A 21,325-nucleotide genomic window follows, 5' to 3' on the forward strand; every position below is an offset into this window, starting at 1 on the left:
TAGCCAGATACAGATATATCAAATTGTACATTAATTACCCAAAAAATTGCTTGTATTTGCCTTGAGTGTCGAACAATTTAATGACATTTCACTTGTTTTCTTTATTATTGTTTCCACATTTTCTCTGTTTTGTTTTTCCCCCTTCTCTCGCTCACACGTTCTCTCTCACTAGTTTTTGTCGCATTCGTTCTGTGTGAGCTTAATCATCGGACCGTTACTAAATACGATGTATTTAGATTTCTTTTTTGTTTTCAATTCTTTCGGTGTTCTTTGGTGCTCCTGTTTTAATGTGAACTATTCGGTGTTATTTTATTCATAATTTCACTCTATCTGCCATTGTTCTTTCGTTCGATTTCAATTAGAAATGGGATTTCATGATGTTTTACAAAAACCGAATATACATAATTAAATGGCCGTTTCGATGGCACGATGATAAATTGAAAGGCAATAATAATCAGAGTTTTAGTTTGTGGGAAATGAATTGTTGATTGCATAGAAGTAACTAGAAGTGTTGCAATGAAAAGTGCGATAACCCTCAATATTAAAATGGTTTGATCCAATCGGCACGACTGAATTGAATAATTGATATATTCGGTCGTTTATTTTTGTATTTTGAGTTGAAATTTCCATGTTTCTGTATCAATTTCTGGTACAAAAAATTGACTGAGCGCAATGGTGACACAGGATCGATATGATTAGATTGGGGGCGTCAACGGTTATTAAATTTTGTATATAATTTTCTTTGCGCATTTTTTGCTACGTTTCGTTTAACTGAACGTTTTTTTTTGTTTCATTACTAGATTATCAACTATGAACCAGTATCGGTAGTAAATCCAAATAGAACTATTTGTTCTATATTCGTTTTTTAAAGAAAGAATTCTCTCTTTTAGTTAATTTATTTAAGCCATTTACTATAATCACAGACATCATCATTTTCGGATTTATTCTATTATTAGTGGAATATATCTAGCATGAACAATTCAGTCAATTGTAAAATCGTTTGTTGCATTACCGATGGCATCGCATTATGATTTTCACATACACACACAAACACCATGATATGCAGACGATATTTGCCCAACCTGAATTGGTGTTCATTGTGGCATGAATGAATCTGAGCGACAGTGTGCTCTTTATATGTGTGTGATGTATGCTTTGTAAATATTCATTCATATCGAGGTGCATTTTTTTCCTCTCTCTTCTTTCATTTCACACTCATTTTGATTGGACAAAAAGGGAATGAATGAATTTCACTCCAAAATGATTCGATGTAGAGTTAAAACAAAAATATTTGTTTGAAGCCATTCAATATGGTATTTGTGAATTTATATATATTTTTTCCGAAATTCCTTCGAACGGATGAAAGTCAAATATGATTAAATCACCATGTGATGCTCTATCATGAATATATTTTTTCTTCGGCAAATCAGTGAGAACCCGAATTGCTCATTGCATTGCATTCTCAAAAGTGACTGACTTTCATGCTCAAGTGTTCAATTAATTCAATTTTCTTATTAGCAACGGTGGAGACAGTAAGTGCTTTTTATCAGGTGCACCGTAAGTACGGCCATAAATCACATTTTCTGCTTAATGGATTCAATTTACATTAAAATGATTGCAAATTGTCTTTATTACTACCTTCATACACACATTTTCTCGATACAATTTCAAAGCCATTAGCGATAATTTGATTTTTTGATGGTTAGCCATTTTTCCCTCGTCGATTGCAAAATGTAACAAAGAAATTTCTATCTTTATAGTGTTTGCATCATTCTTGTCTTATTGCCCGCTCTATGTACGTTGCGCCGTTGCATTAACGTCAAAAATTATGACAAAAATCGATGCAGTAATTAGACAATAGCAACCATCGTTCTTACTGTCTTGCTGGAATTGCATACAGCAAAGAAACGAGCGCGAGAGAGAAAGAGACACAGAAAAAGTTTCAAGCTTGTAAACGAGTTAGTGTGTAAGCAAAAGTTGCGTTGAAAACATAAACAATAAATCGGCCTTGTTAAAGTTCGGAAAGGTTAACAAGTTTCAGTAAAATGCATTACCGCGATTGACGCCATCTCAAATTGTGCTGATTATTTAAAGAAAAAAATATATATACTATATTCATATGTATACTATGTGCGTTCGTCTAAGCACTTTTATGCGTTCCATTTAAGTTTTTTTCTACACAATGCGCATAAAATCAAACCATAAAAATGCATTCGATCAAAATTATTACGAGATATTTTGTTTTTGTTTTGTTTTTCTTCGAAAAAAAAAAATCCGTTCGTTTTTATTTCGGTCCGTCCATGCCCGGTGTGCGTGTGTGTTTGATCATTCCGTTTGCACTATGGTGTAGCTCGTTAATAAACTTGACGAGATCGAAAGAATGATGCGAAGAATGCGTGCAAACGGCGGTTAAGCAGCGATGAAATTGTAAACGAACACACGAAAAATGTGTTCAGAAAACAAAATGAATAATCAAATGAAACACGATTCGATTGTGAGTGAATATTTGAAATTCCACACAAATGCAATTTAAACAAGCGTTGCAATTTAATATGCACACCTTGTTATATTCCAAATGCCAACGACAGTTGCGAGCTTCGCGTAAATTAATTGAGCAATTTTCACAAACACAATAATAATAAAACATCGCATAAACAAATTGGCTCGCGCGTTCTTTTGTCTATTTCCAACTGATGTGTGTGCAGTTGTTGTTGCTGCTGTTTTTTTTCTTGTCTATTTGCATTCCCTTGCTCCCTTGGTGTCGTTCTCTGTTTGTCTAGCTCAGTTTTTATTGTGCACTCTACAAATCTCTCGCGAATACACGATTCAGACATCAAATCATAGAAAATCAATGCAAAATAGATAATAATTATGTTATTATGCGCCACGGCTATAATGTGTGTTGTGAATGTGCGAATGTGTACGGTCAGTCGCGTCATGTTTTAAGTAAATGGCATGATGTGCGATGAACACATTACATTCAACGTGTTAGAATTACGGCACCGCAAATGTAAACATAAATTTCATTGGATGCAATTTACTCATTTTCTCGTTAGAGAAATATAAAAAAAGCCCATATACTGTGTAATGTGTAACCGTATATTTCTGTTCGTGCCTCTGATAAATATATTTATGATTTGAATGTCTTTGTTCGTTTGCTCCGTTCTTGGGTCTCTCTCTCGCACTCAATTCACTTTTTCTTTCAATTCTGCTGTGCGTTTCCATTTTCATTTGCTATTTTTACATTTCAGTTTTGCTTGTATCGTCAATTTGTATGATTAGATAATTAGAAAGGTTAAGTTTACTGCAGTAAACTTTACGCAATATAGTATATTGAGCGCGGCCGTATACTAGGCCAACTGTTGCATTCCTGATTATGCAATCGCTAAATTGAGTGTAAAATGTGGCCGGAAAAAAAAGAAAGCCATGCCATGTCGTTCAGCATGTAAGAATTTAATACATGTCTTTGGTTGTGCGTGCACAAAATGTGTTCTTTCTTTCTTTGTTCATTTCTTTTTCCGTCATATTATTTGTTCCTATTGCGTTTGTTTGTGCAAATTTTTCAATTTTTTCTATTCCACATTTGAGTAGGATTCTTTTAATAATAATAATTAATTTTTGTGTTTTTGTTTTCTTTATTTTTTTTTATTACATTTAATCTGCATCGTAGCCAATTATTTTTATGCGCATAGTAAATTTAATGATGATTTTGGCCTTTTTCGTTTTCATACTATATTAGCGGTCGTATTGTGTGTGTGTATTATAAATTGATAATTCGATGCGGAACAGAATGAGGCTGTGTTTTAGATCGTTTTGTTTTTATTTCTTATAATATTTGTTTATTTGTTTATATGTGTGTGTGTGTGGTACCACGAACGATTATGAATAAGTAATAAAGTGTTGGCCTAAAGTGCAACTGAGTGATTGTATCAACCAGCCATGGTGTCATATAAAATTCAAATCGATGCGATCCCATCAGATTTTCACCAGCCAAATTGTATAAAATGTAAGAGCGAACGGTGTGAGTGTGTGTGTGTGTGATTGTGGCAAACTGCAAATTGGCATGGAACAATTGAGGAAGCCAGGAGGTAACGTATTCGTGCGTTGAAGCACATTGCTTTGCCAGCCATTTAATAGCGCAAAATTGTATGTGGTGCATGTGTATAAAAACGTACATTGAATGTAAAGCTGTAACAAAAATGGTTCATCGTAAAGAGAGTTTACGTTGTAAAATATATCCCTGACGCATTGTGCAATAAAGTTCGATGTGGATGCAACCAGAAACCATAATAAAATGTTGAAATTGAAAAACGGGACAGTATAAAACCATGAACATAGTACATAAATAAGAGATAAAATGTATGAGTACGACGAATTTGAGCGTATCAACGGTTTTCTTTGTACATTGTGTGTGTGTATGCATGTGGGTGGGTCGGTGTGTGAGTGAGGAAAGGGTGGTGGCATGAGCTTGAAATTTTCGATTGGCGTGAGCTCGAAATTTCATTCTTCATAAAACATTTATCGAAGCGAAAATGAAAACCAGCATGAATGCCATGGAGCGATATATGGATAATGATGACGAAATTTTTCATGTTTTATGACGAAGTATTCTTTTATATACACTTTTCGACTTCGCATTCTCTGCTCCTGCCACATTTACAACTTACAACATAAAAAAACTATGTAGATTGTTTTATGAGTAGCTTGAGTAAAAACGTTTCAAAAACGTTTTGACTGCCTGCCTGTCTTTCTCTGTCTCTATCTCTCCCTGTGTGTAACTAACTTGCTTACACTTGGCGCGCGAATGAACATTTTCACATATTTTTTTCTTTAAACAAACACTGAAAATGGATCATTTTCATTTGCATTATTAATTAGGTATGCGAAGCAATTAAAAATATATATGTGTGCATATATCTCACAAATTTAACACTTTTAATAAGATAATTACATATTACGATATTACATGCGTCAAACTACAAAAATAAAACGATTCGAAATAAAAATAGTGTGTGCGCGAGTTTGTTCTTGTGGGGCTTTAATTTCATTTTATCGATTTTCACAGCAAATAGTGTGAAGTTGATTATAAACTGAACACAGCAACAAAAATTTTAATTGAAAAAAAGAGAGACATGTATGTGTATTTGATTGTGGCAAAGCAGACGACGGAGATGTGCATGTGTCGTGTAAATCAATATTTAAAGTAGTAATTAAATGTAGCTTAACAAAAGAACAAACCATAAAAGAGAAAAAGAGAGAGAAATATCAGTCTATTAAATCGCATGTAGTAAAACACGGACCACGCAAACCAGTGGGCTTAATCCATGAGTTCAAAGTGTATATCGTATTTTTTGTACGTTGTTATTTGGCTTTCAGTCCATTTGCAACTGGACAAACAATGAAATCTTCTTTCGATCGAGGTATTTTTTTCGTCTTTTTTCCATCAAAGTACTTAAATTCGATTTCCACGAATTTCATGGCAGATGAAAGAGCTTGACCAAAGCCATAAAAAGTGAACAACAAATTGAAAGCAAAAAAAAAAAAAGAATTAAACGAAAACTTTTATGTAGCAGTTTGTTGTGCATATTGAATGCTTAATTGGAACATAGTCGGTTTATCACTTTGCCCCCTCCACCACCACCACTCTCCTTTCATGCTCTCTGTGGTTCGGATCAGATTCATTAAATTCTGATTGTTTAATTAACTTGTACACAAGTTGAAAACTTTCAAGTCACTTTAATTATACCATGTGTACATTTGGAAGAGTTGAACATTAACCTCACCGTAATTAAGCTGTTAATCTCTGTCATGTCATGTCGAATGCAATCGATTTTTCGTGCAAAATTTATGTAAAGTGCGATCGAGCAAATTGGGATTTCGGTCAGATATTAATTTGATTCGAAGTAAACACCGGTGTGTTGTCATCGGCGTCGTTGTCCCGTGAGAGACGAGCGAGAGAAGACAAAAAAAACATATATTGTAAACCGAATGCTATTCGGCGGGCGTTGTACAATTTTTATATACACCGGAATCGTCATAAAATGAAATGTAAATCGTTGCCAGTTGACCGGATGTAAAATTTGTGACCATCATACACATTTGCTTGTTGCATGTGCTTGAAATTTGTTGGTGCTGTGCTTTGTTTGGTTGTACGATTTTGATTGAAATGAATGCCAAATTACATGAAGTCAATTTAATTGTAGGTTGTCTCGTGTATGTGTTGATTTTAATGATCAATTGAATGAAAAAAAGTAACAAGCCATACCACACCAACACAAAAATCGATACTAAAGAGTAATAAATAACTCTCGAGCCATAACACGCTCATCGTATATATCAGTCACTATAATATGTATATGAGTAATATTACACACACACACACACACCACACTATACGAATAGAGGCAAAGTCAGAGAGATAATAATTTATAATAACATTGAATTGAGAAATTTTTTTTTATTGGCGTAGGTTTCATTCATAAATTCGATGCTTTTGTTCGCCGTGTGCTTTTTGGCGCGGCTGTTTTGTGTATGCATGAGCTTGTGCGCTTTCTCTGCCGTTCTCTTTCTTTCTCGTTTTATAGTGCATCACGTCGGATATGATTCTGTGTCTCGATAGTTGTGCGCACGTTTGCGCTCGTTGTCTGCTAGTTTATTTAGTGTATGTGTGCGCACATTCAGTTTAATTCAGTTGTTGTTGTTGTTTTTTTGCCTTTGTTTATCTCTTTTAACTGTCTGTGTTTTTCATTGTGGGTTTGCTGCCCTTTTAATTTTTTTGTTTTGACTTGTTACGTTTTTATTTTGCATTGCACCGCGCATTCGATTTGCGTGTATTTTGATTTCTCACATGTTTACTTGAAAATGAATATAATTCAAAATTTGAATGGGTTTTTGGTATCTACGATTTTGTCATTAGTCATTTTCTTTTCATTTCTTTATTTTGTGAAATTCGTCGAAGTGAATTCGCCGCTCGAAAGAAGAAAGCACACCATATAACAAAGCTCACCGAGACATGCATATTCAAAAATGAATGATACGATTACATGTTATTGATTTAAGGTGAAAGAATGTAATGTGTAATAAACAATGAATTCCTTTTTTATGCAGTTAATCATGGCATATCACATCATGAATGGATTCGATATGCATGCATTTGAACCGCAGCATTTTTGTTGTTTCTGCTGCAGCCATTGCCTTTTTTGTTCTCTGCCATTTTATTCGTTTAATTGAAAAACGCGATTGAATAAAATTTGCAATGAAAACACAATATAAAGTAAATATTTGCCGCAAGTACATATAATAAAAGCAAAATATGAAAAGAACCCACAAAATCTGAACAGTTTATTTCGAACATTGAAGAATATGAGCAACATTGATGTGGTTCTACATTGTTCGATACGGAATAATGAAGAAAAAGAAGAAGGAAAAGACAACATAGAGTTTTAAGACTAAACTTTCTAACTCAAACTCCCGCACACAAGATTTTATTGCACACCGCACATAATTTATATTTACTCATTCACATCAAAACTAAAGCGTGCAAAGGAATATTATTTTGGCCACAAAGTTGATGCTTTAAAATTTATATATTGGCTTTATGCAGCTTTATTATGAATATATTTAATGAATATGATGCAGCAGCGAACGCACCACCATCACCACTACCATCGGCAGCAGTAATAGTGGTAGTCGTTGTAGTTATATTATCGGTCAAATGTGTGTAAAACCCAGAAAAGGAATTTATTAAATGAAAGCATAAACCGAGCGAACGATGAATGAAAGTCTTTTAGCATGGCTTTTTTGGCGCAAAACAGTAAATTGTTGCTTATCCATCGTCTTCTTGTTCTGCTGGTGTTTATGTGGCGTGTTGTCAGCATTGGACTAGGTTGCGAAAAGCAAGCGGAAACATGACTCATACATTAAGTGAACGTCGTTTTTGTGACGCGCAAACATAATGCAAGTAAACAAGTACTTTTGGGATGAATAGAATAGAAGAAAACAACAATATATAAGAGACTAAACAAAAAAAAATTGAATGCCAACTCGATTTTAAATAAACAATGATTTAACAGAAAGTGCGAGGCAAAGTCAGCAGAAGTGACAGAACGACGTGAAGGAGGTGGTGTCGGTGAAAAAGTTAATCATAGCCAAAAACTTCCATGTCGCGCCAGCACTCTTGTGTACAATGCGAATTGGCATGCGGATGAGCGTGCGATTAAATGAAGTGTGAATGGGAATTATAGGCATTATGCCGACAATTGTCACAACAACACGTTCATACGTTTATGCATTATCATCAAAAATGTAAACACCAATAACAGCGATGGTATAAATTGCCAAACGCAACAGTTCGCGGCTGTTCATCATAACAAAAGCCAAGATGATGAAGAAATGACACGACCGAAAGACATCGTACATCATTTATAAATCGTACATCAACCACATTGCTCTTTCTCTCTCTCTCTCTCGCTCACAAATGAACATCTATATGAAACCGAAGTTACTTGCTCTGTCTGCATCTTGTGTTTGCGCGCACATTTAAAATGTGATGAATTTTCATGGGGTTTACAGCGCCGCATTTATCAATGCCCAATTGAATACATTTCAATAATTTACTATTATTTTTGATTGATTTATTCATCAAAGCCATTGAGAATGCTATACAGCAATGTTAAATATGTCATCGAATCACGGCAAAACAAATAATATGACAATGTGAAATGAGAATATGAAAAGTGAACATCGCGATTGCATTCATGAATAAAGTGAATAAGAAATAAATAAATGTTTTGTTATTGTTTAAAGTCGTCGCAAAATATACACAAAACAACAACAACCAACCACAAATAGATAATCAGTCATTGACTTTATCGACATTGTGATTTATTTTGTGTGGCATCAATGTTTATATTTATTAACGACGAAAAATGCTCACATCTTACATCTGTTGCCCCTTTGTTCATGCACCCATTGAACATTGATAAATCGTGACTTGGCAAACGGCTGAATGAACCAGACGAAAAACCTGGTATGTATCGATTGAGAGAGCTATTTAAATGTTGTTCTGTGTTTTTTTCTCGCTGCATATTTAGGTTAATGTGATACGATGTTGTGTGTGATGTGTTTTTGATGCTATTTTTGGCGAAAAGGTCATAAAGCGATCAGAAATCAAAATGTTCAACTCTTTTCAATGTATTACACTGTGAGCACGCATGGGCTAATGACAGGTATTCTACGAATACATTGTGGCGGGCATTCATCTATATCATGACAAGAAGTGACAGAGCTTTTGTAAAGCGATTTCAACAGATTACAAATTGATTGTTCTGCTTTGTTTGACAACTTTACAAAAGAAAAGAAAAGAAAAAATGACGAATTAAGATCTTTTACATTTCGATGGCTTCATACGGCGACCGAGAGAGTTGAAAGAGTGAGCGCACATTCGGTACGATAAATCAGCGTTGACGGTGAGATTCTTCTTGTAATATTCAATTAAGCCAAGTTTAAATGGCAAAAGAAATGATAAATGTTCACAAGTGAACACGGCACGCAGCGACAAAGCACGTAGCAACAACATGAACAGCAACGACAACAAAGTCTCGAAACTTCTTTCTCTTTCACATACACACACATATATTTTCCACAAAACCAATTCCATACAATGGCCTTTGAAAATTACATTTCGAATGAAATTCATTGCAAGCACATAAATTTAAAGTGTACTACATGCGATTGAATCAAGAGTGAATATAAAAGCACAACGCCGACCCGAAATGAAAATCGATAAAAACAAAAATCAAAAACTCTCTCATCCGAATGATAAATATGCGATAAATTTGAATAATAGTTACTTTTTTCTCCATGTTAATTCGATATTAAGAATCAAACTATTTTGAGTTCTGTTGATCGTTTGGTTTGGACGATGTCGATACGCTCATTTAAACCTTAATTGTTTCGTTTTTTCTTTTGCCGCTAATAGCAATCAAACTAGTACCTTAGCAATTGGATGTGTGGAGAGTATGTGGCAAAAAAGCATACCAAATGGTATCATTGAAAAGTTTAAATGGTTACTAATCTCTTGGTTAAAAGACAGAGAAAGAAAAGTGAATACGCGCGCGAGCGTATTATTCATGTGAATGCGTACACACGGTGTGTACTCATGAAGTCACTTTATTCATCTATTTTTGATTGATTCCGGTGTGTTGCGTTTTTCGTGTTCGGCTACATCGGCCACTTCATTTTCGTTGTTTTTATTGTACACGAATTGAGATCATTCATCACACAACCGTCGTTTGTATATTTTTATTTTTCTTGCGCGGGCTTCTTTTGTTTTTAAAATATAATTTATTTTTCATGGCACGTCGATGGCCGTTTAGAACTTACGAAATCATTTGTTTGGCATTCTTATGTGTATGATTTGTGCGTAACTCATCTGTTTATGCCACTCTGCGCTCTCTCTCTCTCTCTCTCTCTCTGCTGGCACCATTCAATACGGAAGATCACATTTGGTTTTCAAATAAAACCGTGTTAATTACATATTCAAATTGAAATTGCACTTAATGGTGCACACGAACGCGTATAATGTAATATTTTTTTTATTTAGTTTTATGTGCAATAAAATGTGTGTTTTGATATACACTTCGAAAGTTTCAGTTTAGTGTCAGTTGGAATTTTTGTTGCAAGAGAGCGAGCAACACACCAAGATAAAGAGATAGAGAGCGTGAGAGAGACAGAGCAAAAGAAAGAGTAAAAAGTACAAGCTCGATCATTAAATGCACAACTCGAATATTTAGAACGATAAAATAGTTAAACGCCATTTCGAAAAAGGTAATGAAACATTTGCCGATGTCAAATATTTAGTATCAGCATATTGCACGATGGCAATAATATTTCGTGGAAATGTGCGCGATGTCGAAACTAAATCAATGTTTTAATTTTAAGTGGCAGCGCTTAAGTGCAAGCTGTTTATTTTTCAATAAAATTTAAAATAAAACGAAAAAAAAACGAGAATATATAATACTTGAAAGTCCGTGTGCCAAGCAAGTTAAGCTCACACGCAAAACTACTTAACTGCAACTTTTCAATGGATTAACGTGGTGATATTCGAGAATTCGTGAATTGAGTTGTGAAACGAAAAGCTTATTACCACTTGTAGAAAAGATAAAAAAAACCAAAGAAGAAGAAACAAAATCGGTTTGACAACAATACATCGTCAAAAAAGTGAGAACGAGAGATAAAAATCGAAGACATTCCCATGCATTTTCACATTCATTACTCAATTTAACGATGAATTTTTTACCATTTAATTGATAAACATTTCCGTTTGAATGTGAATATTCATGTTCATTCGATCAGTGCCACAATCACGGACGCAGAAACCATAAAAAAATGTGCTGTTGCCATTCGATGGAGGAAGGCATTTGCGTGTGTAAAAGGCGATTAATGTGCTTTGTGTCATTATATTTGCCGCCACCACATTGCACATGAATACAACGGCATATTTATGAAATTCTGATTAAAAGTTCGATTCCCATTCAGACTTGAAACATTTGTTATGCGATTTTGTTTTGGCGCTTTGCGGCTCTCGTTTTGCTTTTGTTGGTGGTCCCTCTTGATATGGGGCGCTCAAGTGAGTTTCGGTTCATGCATAATAACAAAAACAACAGCAGAAAATTAAAGACAGTTTGTGTGTGTGTGAGAGAAAGACAAAAGGGAAAAAATTAAAACGGATCGGCTAGTTTGGTTAAGTATATACGTAAAGCTACTTAATGTTTTTCGATGTGGTCTGTGTTTTTGCGCTCATTTCATTCTGTTCGATTGTTCTTGTTCATTCGTAGTTTCGTTTGCTTTGTCGTTGTAGTTTTGTAAAGTATACTATTGTAACACACATACAGAGACAACCACATCGACATTGTATAACACAGTTTGTAAGCGGCATGTCCGCCTCGTAATTTTAGTGGATAAATAAAGTTTTTCTCTCAAATACATAAATATTTATATATAAATACACATATATATTCTGCATTTCATTTGACACTTACCTTACTCAATTTCTCGCCTTCATGGTGTGGCAACAGTGATCGTAAGCTTTGAAAGCCAGCATTGATGCTCTGCATTCGTCGTCTTTCATTGCTGTTTGCAATTTCGCGTCTCATACGCTTTTCGTTTTCCATGGCTGCTGTGTGGCCTCCACCACCCTCTTCCTCTCTGTGTAAACTGTAATTCGTCGAAAAGAAAGAGAGAGAAAAAAAACCGAAACATTATTATGATTTATTGTTTGGAATGTCGTTAGGCACACAAGTTCATAAATAGTTTGTTCTGTCAATTAAGTAATCCTATTAAATATTTCTACTTAATGTTCTCTCGCTCTCATTCGTGTTCTAGTTCGCATCGTTTCCGATTACGTGCAAACATTACTACGGGCGCTTATTAAATTTCAACAAATTTCCACAAAACGATTATTACCGAACCGAAATAAATAATGGATTTGTACGGTTGTGACAAGATATGATTTTATAATTTCACTGTCCGAACCAGTGCTGTCCCGAATTCGAATTCGGTGCACCGAAATATTACAGTAGCACCGAAAGGAGTTAACCAACAACCATCGTATTGTAATTGTAATTAAATTTGTGACGCATGGAAGTCGAATTCCACCGATGACTATCTGCATTCTATTCCGCCATTGAAACTATATTCATTAGAAGAAGAAACACTTTTCGATGGATACATTGTATACAGGGCCCCGCAATTCGTTTCGCATTTTCGTGCGACTGACGCGAATAATTTATGGATTTGTTTTTTTTTTTGATAATTTATTAAGATGAACTTTCCCTTGGCCAAACACACTAGCGCTCACCCACCCATACAATGTATTCTGCCCCACAAAAGTCAACGTCCGATACACGAAACATTTCTGATATGTTTACATACACACAGCAGTTCTGTGTGCCAAAAGTAAATAGCCTTTAAATTAAACAATAACACAACCGCACAAGAAACTCGTTAATGACATCAGTTTATAAATTCCATGGAACATGGCACAGAAACAGTCAGCTCAACATAATATTCCACAAAACCCAAAACCTAATAGAAAAATAATGTCGATGGTATTTTTGGCTACGGCCCAGCATTGAATAAAGAATAGAAACAAAAAACAATCACATGCCTCTTCCATCCACTTACACCACATACACAAACACATACATAAACTATCACACAAACATATTCTCTGTTGACTTATCTTACAGATAGATCAAACTTACATCATTAATTTACAACCAAAATCGAAAATGAATTATGGCTTTCGAATTCAATTTGTATGTTATGTTTGTGGTTGTCTTGTGCTTAGTCGTTGGGCCAAATGATAAAATGTACGCGCAGCAAATTACACTGACAAACTGAGTTTATGGTGCACGATAGTCAGCACAAAAAACACACACAAACAGAGATAAAACAACACAGTCAATTCGATGGTTTGGGGGGTTTTTGCGATTTTTTTGCCGTTGTTGTTGTTGTTTTTGTTTTGTTTTTTTTTTTTTGGAGACAGCTGGTTCACGCGGTTGCTTTATATTATTACTATCTTTGAGCAATTCAACTATGTGTTCGCTAAGTGATCACAAAGATGCCATCCACCGAATCTGCAGCAATAAAATCATTTATTTCTTTCACTTTATTTTCACCATTTATATTCGAGAGTGGTTTTTGTAAGCTGTTGCTGTTGCAACGAGAAATAGAAGAAAATGTTCAAAGCGGTTGCGGTTTTTGGAGTCAAGAAAAATAGCAACAACAAAAAAGTCTTTCGAAGAAATTTAATGGCCGTCTCACCAAACAGTTGGTATCATTTTATTACAATGTGACACATACACGAAAAAAAAGATGAAATTATCGTTTGTCGTAAAATTGTTTTGTTTTTTTTTTTCGTTGTCGTCGCTTTCTTTTCTCTATATAACTCGACAAATGCTATCATACGCACTAACTAATGAATCAGTTGTACAGTGGATTCATTGTGTAGATAGTTTTTTTTTTGTTTCGACTTTTTCTCTCTGAGACTGATCGCATAATAAGTCTTAACTTCTTGAACTTTAAAATAGCGCAGCATATGAAACCAACATCCAAACAAAACCGAGCGAAAACAAATGCACACACTAATTGTACTAATTGAAAATAGTAAAAAGTCTGTCGAGAAAAAAAAAGAACCACGAACAAAAAATCCGAATGAACACACAACCGAACGAAAATCGCTGGCTGCGAAAAAGCAGTGTGTTTTGAAACTTCACAAAATTTGTTCTCACTAATGAAGCTGCTCGTTCACGGAATTAAAATGATGCAAACTTCTTTTTCAAACTTGAGAGTTAAATTTATTTCACCGAAAATATATTATTTTATATACTATGTACTAACTAGCAAATTTCCAAATGTTTTGTATCGCTACAAATTTTTTTTTTCGTCGAAATTGTGATACCACAAATGAGCTTATCGCTTGCGCGAATTTCGTGAATGGATTTCTTTTTTCTCTTTTTTTGCTCCTTTCAATTCACCAATTTAACGAAGTGTTGTCGTAATTCACGACTCAATGCAAACGAACGATGATAGTGAACTGAATTTTGTTGAGAGTGAAAAATAAAATGAACAAAGAGTGAGAGAAGCGAGCGCGCGATTACCGTTTTCAACGAACTTGTGACAAAAACTAATTGGCAGTGCATGAAAATGAAAACAGTTTCAAAAATTCATCGGTAAAACCAAGTTTGCCAGATGATGACGACAACGACCGCGACGACAGCGACAACAACATCAACAGCATATGGGCTGTAATAATATACGCGAGCAAGTGGAACACAATATGCGATGTTCATAGTATCGAATTATCAGTGTTTGTACGATAAAATGGCATATATATGCATGTACATGTGGAAGTTATGACGTAAAATGTTGTTTTTCGGTGTATGTGTGGAACATTTGCTTGGGCTCGATGAGAGTTTGCAATGACATGAAGCACAAAGCGATGAATTCAATATTCTATATTTGAGTACGATATAAATAAAATGAGGGAAAAAAATAACCCAAGTGACACACACACACACAAACACTAACAACCAGAGAGCGAGAGAGACAGAGAGTGGAAAGAAGAACGGAACCAAAAGCAAGAAAGGCAAAAACACATAAAGGCCAAAAATAAAATAAACACACGCAAATACATATGCTGCTGGCAATATTTGAATATATGAATAGAATGCGCGCGAGGCGCTCCATGTATAGTAAATATATAGTTATTCTGTCGTTCATGCAATCGAAAATGCGATAATATTTGCATCCGAGTGGGTTGAAGTGCTCTTGTTGCGATATGGTTTTAGCTAGGCGATTGAATGCTCATTATTTTTTGCTCACAAAATGATCGTAAAATGAAATCAACGAGAGGAAGAAAAAAAAACACACACCACCACCACCACCAGCACCAATGCTACAAGAGTTGTGAGAACCAAACGACCGAACATTTTCAATCAATTTTAACATGTGCGCCACTGAATATGGCTTGGTCAATTTGCAGCGTAAACATTACGATCACACGACATGAATCATGAACTATTTTTGTATTGCATCAAACATAACTGTGTCATAGTCCGACCAACAATTTAAGTTGAAACAATGAACGGAAAAAAGGAACGCGAGAAACAAAATATTACGAATTATGAACAACACACGACAAATAAACGAAATAGAGAGAACAAGAAAAATAAAATAGAGTTGGCTATTGAACCAAAGTCGAAACATTTGTCGCGCTACATGCATCCAAACGCATAAATGAAACGTGTGCAAACGACTTTGTATGTTTAAAATAAACAATGATTAACATTTGGTCGATGTGCATGGTAAACTTGAATACGATCAAGCACGTTTTATGCATCATCGTCATGTGGTCAATTCTGAGCCAATACACACGCCAACGTCTAATTATTCAATTCCACAAACAAAAACGAAAAATTCGACAACACACACACACACACACCGTGCCCCGCACATTGGATTCGAATAACACTTCTCGCGGCATCGTTCTACAAACCATCTTTGTTCGGTTTTACGCGTTCATTTAAAATGATGCATCGTTAAAAATAGATGCATATTGTTGTGATGAATAAATGGCTATAAGAGCTCATGTGCATTGTTATGTTTAAGTTAAGGAAAACCGCTAACGATATTCAGTAAACTTACAATGTTAGTGGCGTTGCCAGGGCGTGATATTATGCTCGGTTAAGTAATCTTTTTAATGAGGAAAGTGTAGAGACATTTAACGCTTTTCTTCTCTAATGACACTCAATTCAACGCAGGCACACACACACATCTGGAATTGAAATGACGCACATATACCTTTTGACGACCACTTCGTCTTCGGATGTGTGTTGCATATATGAAATAACGATGTGTCATTTTTCCAATGTACTATATAATTTTCGGTCCTTTTTTTTTCTTCTGTCGGTCGCCGTCTATTGTAACAAACAAGCTTTTGTGTGATTGATTACAATGACAACAAGTACACGTGACCATCGTTGATTGCATTAGGATACATTAATTTTTCATTCGACACATTTGAACCACATTGTATAATTTGTACGCAAGACGTGAACGAAGACACAAATACAAAAAAAAAAACAGAAGTTGTGATGAAGTCGACAATGTGACAATCCTCATGATAAATATGCCATCTCATCGTGCGTTCGGCCATAAAACAAAGTAAACGAACATAGAAAATAAAAACAACAAAAACAACCGAAAAAAAATACTACAAGAAAAGACATAAAGTGTTGTTTTCTTTTTTTCTGTAGTTTTTTTTGCTGTCGTTGTTAAAATGTCGCGTTCGGACGCAATGGGCAAAGGTAAAGAGGAAAGCAATTAACATGGATTTATCACCTTGTTTACAGGCATTTCAATTAAACTCAATAAAAAGTACATTTATTTTATTCGCTTAAAATTCTAAATTGATCAAATGAAATGAAACACTTTCTGAAGAAGAAGAAGAAGGAAAAAAAGCACCGAAGAAAAAAGAGCCCGACCAAGACACTGAGCTGATTCATTTCGAAGGCAATGCACAACAATTGCGGGACAGAACATAAATTACAGTGAAAGAAATAAAATGGAATTAATCGGAATTACTGAGCGACCGAGACTGAATTTACGGAGAGAGAGAGAGAGAGAGAGAGAGGGAGCGAGAGAGAAGAGGAAAAAATGAAAATAAACACGAGAGAAAACTTCATCGAAAGAACACTCCAGAGATGTGTAATAGTCAAGTAAAGCCTGTTGTAATAAAGTAATAGAACAGTGTAAGGGATCGAGACGACGACACTTTGCCATTTCTGAAAGCATGATGAGTGAGTATGTGATAAAAAGGCAACGCTTTAAGCGGCACGTACACACTAGAAGAGCTGCATTACGAAATAATAAACGAGTGATTCGGTAACTTATTTTTTGTCACAAAAAAAACACACACATAAAATAGCAACAAACAACAAAAAAGAAGAAGCATCAAGAAAAGCCATAATTCAATGAGAAAAACATAAACTATGAAACAATTTGTCAGCTATGTGTGTATGTGTGTATCTCTTTTTTACGAAATCGGAGCAAATGCGATAAAAAAACACACGAAAGACCCAAAAATAGTTACAAATGCACGGCGGAAAAAAATGTGAGATTTTCATCGTGTGCTTTATGTTTATAAGAGGCTTGAGCACACAGCTGTTCGTCCAATATCAGCTTGACGAAGTGTGTGCAGACGTAGTAGTGTTTTTTTCTACTTCTTCTTCTTCCTCCACTGAGTGAGTTTTTGCTTTCTATCGGTCTCGACATCTTGTCAGCAGGTTGTTTTGTGTCGGCTCGGTATTTTTATTATTTGGGTCTTCTATATATCTCACTCTTCCGATATTTGACCGTATCTATTCGCAATCTCAATCGAACGGTGTGAGCGTAACATGACAGTCGATGGGCAAAAGTTACGAGAGTTCTTGTCTTGGCATCATTCATGTATCATCGAAACCGTTTTACAACCGATACATATCTCGCCTACGATACGCAATTCAACACGCACACAAATACAATTCGACGTTTTGTTTTTGTTCAACGGCACACACAAAAAAAAGGTATTCTTTTTTTTTACGACAAGCAATGAAATGTTTATCGTGAATTGTACTTCACTCTTTCGTTTTCAATGATCATTGCAGTTTTTGTTCAACGTTATTTGTTCAAGTGCACACTTGAGCGTGCAGAAATCAATATATACGTTACGTTTTAGGCATTTACCGGTGCGCGTTGATGCGCTTAAATTCAAAATGAATGTGCATAGAGAGAGAGAGAGAGAGAGAGAGAGAGAGAGAGAGCAAGAGCAAAATATAAAACAGATCGTAAAATAAAGCCATCAATATCTATGTCATCATTCATTCTATTCCGAAACAACGAAGCGCAACTTTGCCATGACCATATGTGTATGTGCAAACTGATTGCTTGCATTTCCTTTCATTTCATTTCGATGTCACTTGAATGAATTTATCGCACTCTCACAACATTGAAATGTGGCCGAGAGAGTATTTTCGTGCGTCTCTCGTACGTCTATATATGAATGGTAATCAATGATTTTGATTTTTATTGCTTTGTTTTTATGTGACAAACGGTTACAAACTAAATTATCGTTCACATACTCATTTTGCAGCCCGTCAATACTTAGGCACTCTCGATTGCTGTTCATTAACAATTTTACTACAAATCGATAAGCTAACAATCACCGTCGATTTCGTGACTGAAGATGACAACATTCGATTCGACCGTATGGTAGAGTGCATGGAAAAAGAGAAAGAGAGAGAGAGGAAGGGAACCAAAAAAAGTGTATGTGTATACATTTTTAGCGATGCAGAAAATTGAGAAACGTAAAAGTTTTCGGCTTTAATAAGTCGAGCATAAGAGGGAAGCAAACACTTTTACATTCCAGAAGGAATATATTATGGATCCAAACAGTGAATTACTTTTCAGAACATTTTATGGCCGAATTTTTTTTACTATCGCTCTTATATGTGCGAATAACTTATGCTTCATTTATTTCATTTTCACCCCAAAAACATAAAATATATATTATTTATAATTTACTTTCGTTCTGAAGCTGTTGCATTCTGTTTGTCATCCATCAAAATGTACCAACATACAGTGTACAGTGTTTTTAATTATCGTCAATCTTTTATCATGTTCAATATTATAAATTCTATCAACTTTGGACGACGCTGTTGCCGTCATCATTTCACGCTCTTCATTCGGTCTATTTGATACAAATTTTCCCGATTTTTCTCTCTGTCTGTCGTGTTTTTATTTCTATCTCACTTCCTTGAAATGTTCCACTGAGCTACGAATAATTCATTTTAATGGCTTGTCGTAAAAGATTTAATTTTATTCTAAAGCACGGATTTTAAAGTTTATTTTTTTATATATATATGTTTTCCTCAAAACATCATAAATGCACCAGCCGCCCATGTTGTTGCTTGAACATTTCGCTTGGCATGGGTAGAAGATAGAGAGAAAATTCTGATTTTTTTTACGTTTTTATACTTTACTAGCGCTAGTAAACTCGTCCAACAAATACTTTCCGTTTTACGTGTAAATGATTGTTGTGCAGCCCTTTTTCTGTCTTTATCTCTCACACGTACGCTCACTCTCGTTCGATCTTCTCTCCACTTTTTTATCGTTCGTTTGCTCTCGTTTGCTCGCTTGCACTTTTCCATATGGTTGGTGCATTTCAATCAATTTTTTGTGTGAGCAAGCACAATGGTTTTGATCACATTTAAAAAAGTTTTTCTTGCATATATTCAATAATATCAGTTGTTCAAATGTTTCTTTTTTCCTCTCTAGTTTTTCGAAATCCAATTCGATTTCTGTTTCGTGTTCTTTTTTTTTCCTTTTATATTTTTCTGTTATTTTGTTCAGTCTCTCTTTCCGACATATCCGTGCCATTAACAATGTCATTCTGAAAACGAGCGAACTATAACAGCGTTGACAGTTACTGTTATTTGCGATAACTATACGGGAAAAAAAATTTGTAATTTCATAAAGTTTGTTATTGTTTGAGTTGTTGTGCGCTTTTTTTCGGTTTTTCGTCCGTTGTTCATTGTTTTCAATACCGTATTACGTTATCTGTATCTTGACATGAAATACTCGACATCGAACAAAAATTTATACATATGCATATATGCCATGCATAGTAGATAGAGAGACAACCAGTCATCCAGGCAGAAATAGTAAAAGAAGCAACAAAAAAAAATGTCATTCATTCATCGTTTTTTTTTTACCACATTCCATTTTCATGCAACCGAAATAATATTATGGAAAATTAGGTCTTTCCGATTATTTGCAGCGTTTTATTTCTATTTTGGAATCGCTGTTGCTTCCTTTTGCGATACTTTTATGGCCCAAAGACAAAGAAACGATAAGACGGTGCCGAACGTGTAGGTAAACTTTTGTGTGAAATATGCTTCTTTTTTCTTCCTCTCTCTCTCTGTGTGTTCACTGTCTTGTTTTGTTCAAAGTTTTGCTCGGTTTATGAAATTGAAGACCCGCCGTGTGTGTGTGCATGTGATAAAGACGGCGCGAAAGGAGGTGCACACCATGCAACTATAGAGTGTACATCGTTTTATTTTTAGCGTATTTCATTTTGATTCTTGTTATACGGTACACAATTTGTTATGCAAATTTTCTCACGCAAATTGGCGCAAGTGGTGGCAAGAGTGAGCGCTTTTATCACTGATGTGCTTGCAATAAAAAAAAAACATTGAGTGCACGATGAAAAAGACGATTTGGCACGAATATTTGCAATATTTCTTGATCAATTCTAAACTGAAAATGCGTTCGGAGCTCACACATTCAATGCCACATGATTTACAACCGTTGCCGTGGCCGCCACATTTATGAGCATTTAACGGCATAACCTTGTCAGACAAATCGTTGGAGAAAAAAAGAGAAGATATGAATTGCGTTACGTAAAGTAGTCGAGTAGCCCATCAATAAGCCATCACAAATGCCGTGTGAATAATCGCAATAATTCTGTCACTCAGTGAATTATGTGAACGTTCTTTATTCACATTTTTCTCTCTCCCGCGCTCCCTCTCTCGTCAGTCGTGATGTAAAAATGTATTTGTACATTTGTTTTCTTTTATGCCTTTGTTTACTCCTCTATTAATCAACTTCTTAATTTCGTTTCGCCAAAGCGTTTCCTTTCGGTTTCAGAGTTATTTGTAACTTTATTGCGTTATTCGCATACAGCCCATTTCAAGCGATTCCTGTGTGCGAATCCTGTATGGTA

General features: G+C 35.1%; 1 protein-coding gene across 1 annotated transcript in view; it reads right to left on the reverse strand.

The window, feature by feature from the left end:
• LOC116341543 overlaps positions 1-21,325 on the reverse strand; it is a 148,535-nt gene that overhangs the window by 99,698 nt on the left and 27,512 nt on the right. The window contains exon 2 of the mRNA XM_031768666.1: positions 12,042-12,216. Within this exon, the coding sequence (XP_031624526.1) occupies positions 12,042-12,216 (175 nt within the window). The remainder of the gene's footprint in view (positions 1-12,041; positions 12,217-21,325) is intronic.

The sequence above is a fragment of the Contarinia nasturtii genome, unplaced genomic scaffold (genome assembly GCF_009176525.2).
Source record: "Contarinia nasturtii isolate CC-2019 unplaced genomic scaffold, AAFC_CNas_1.1 Cnas_scaffold_745, whole genome shotgun sequence".
Taxonomy (NCBI): domain Eukaryota; kingdom Metazoa; phylum Arthropoda; class Insecta; order Diptera; family Cecidomyiidae; genus Contarinia; species Contarinia nasturtii.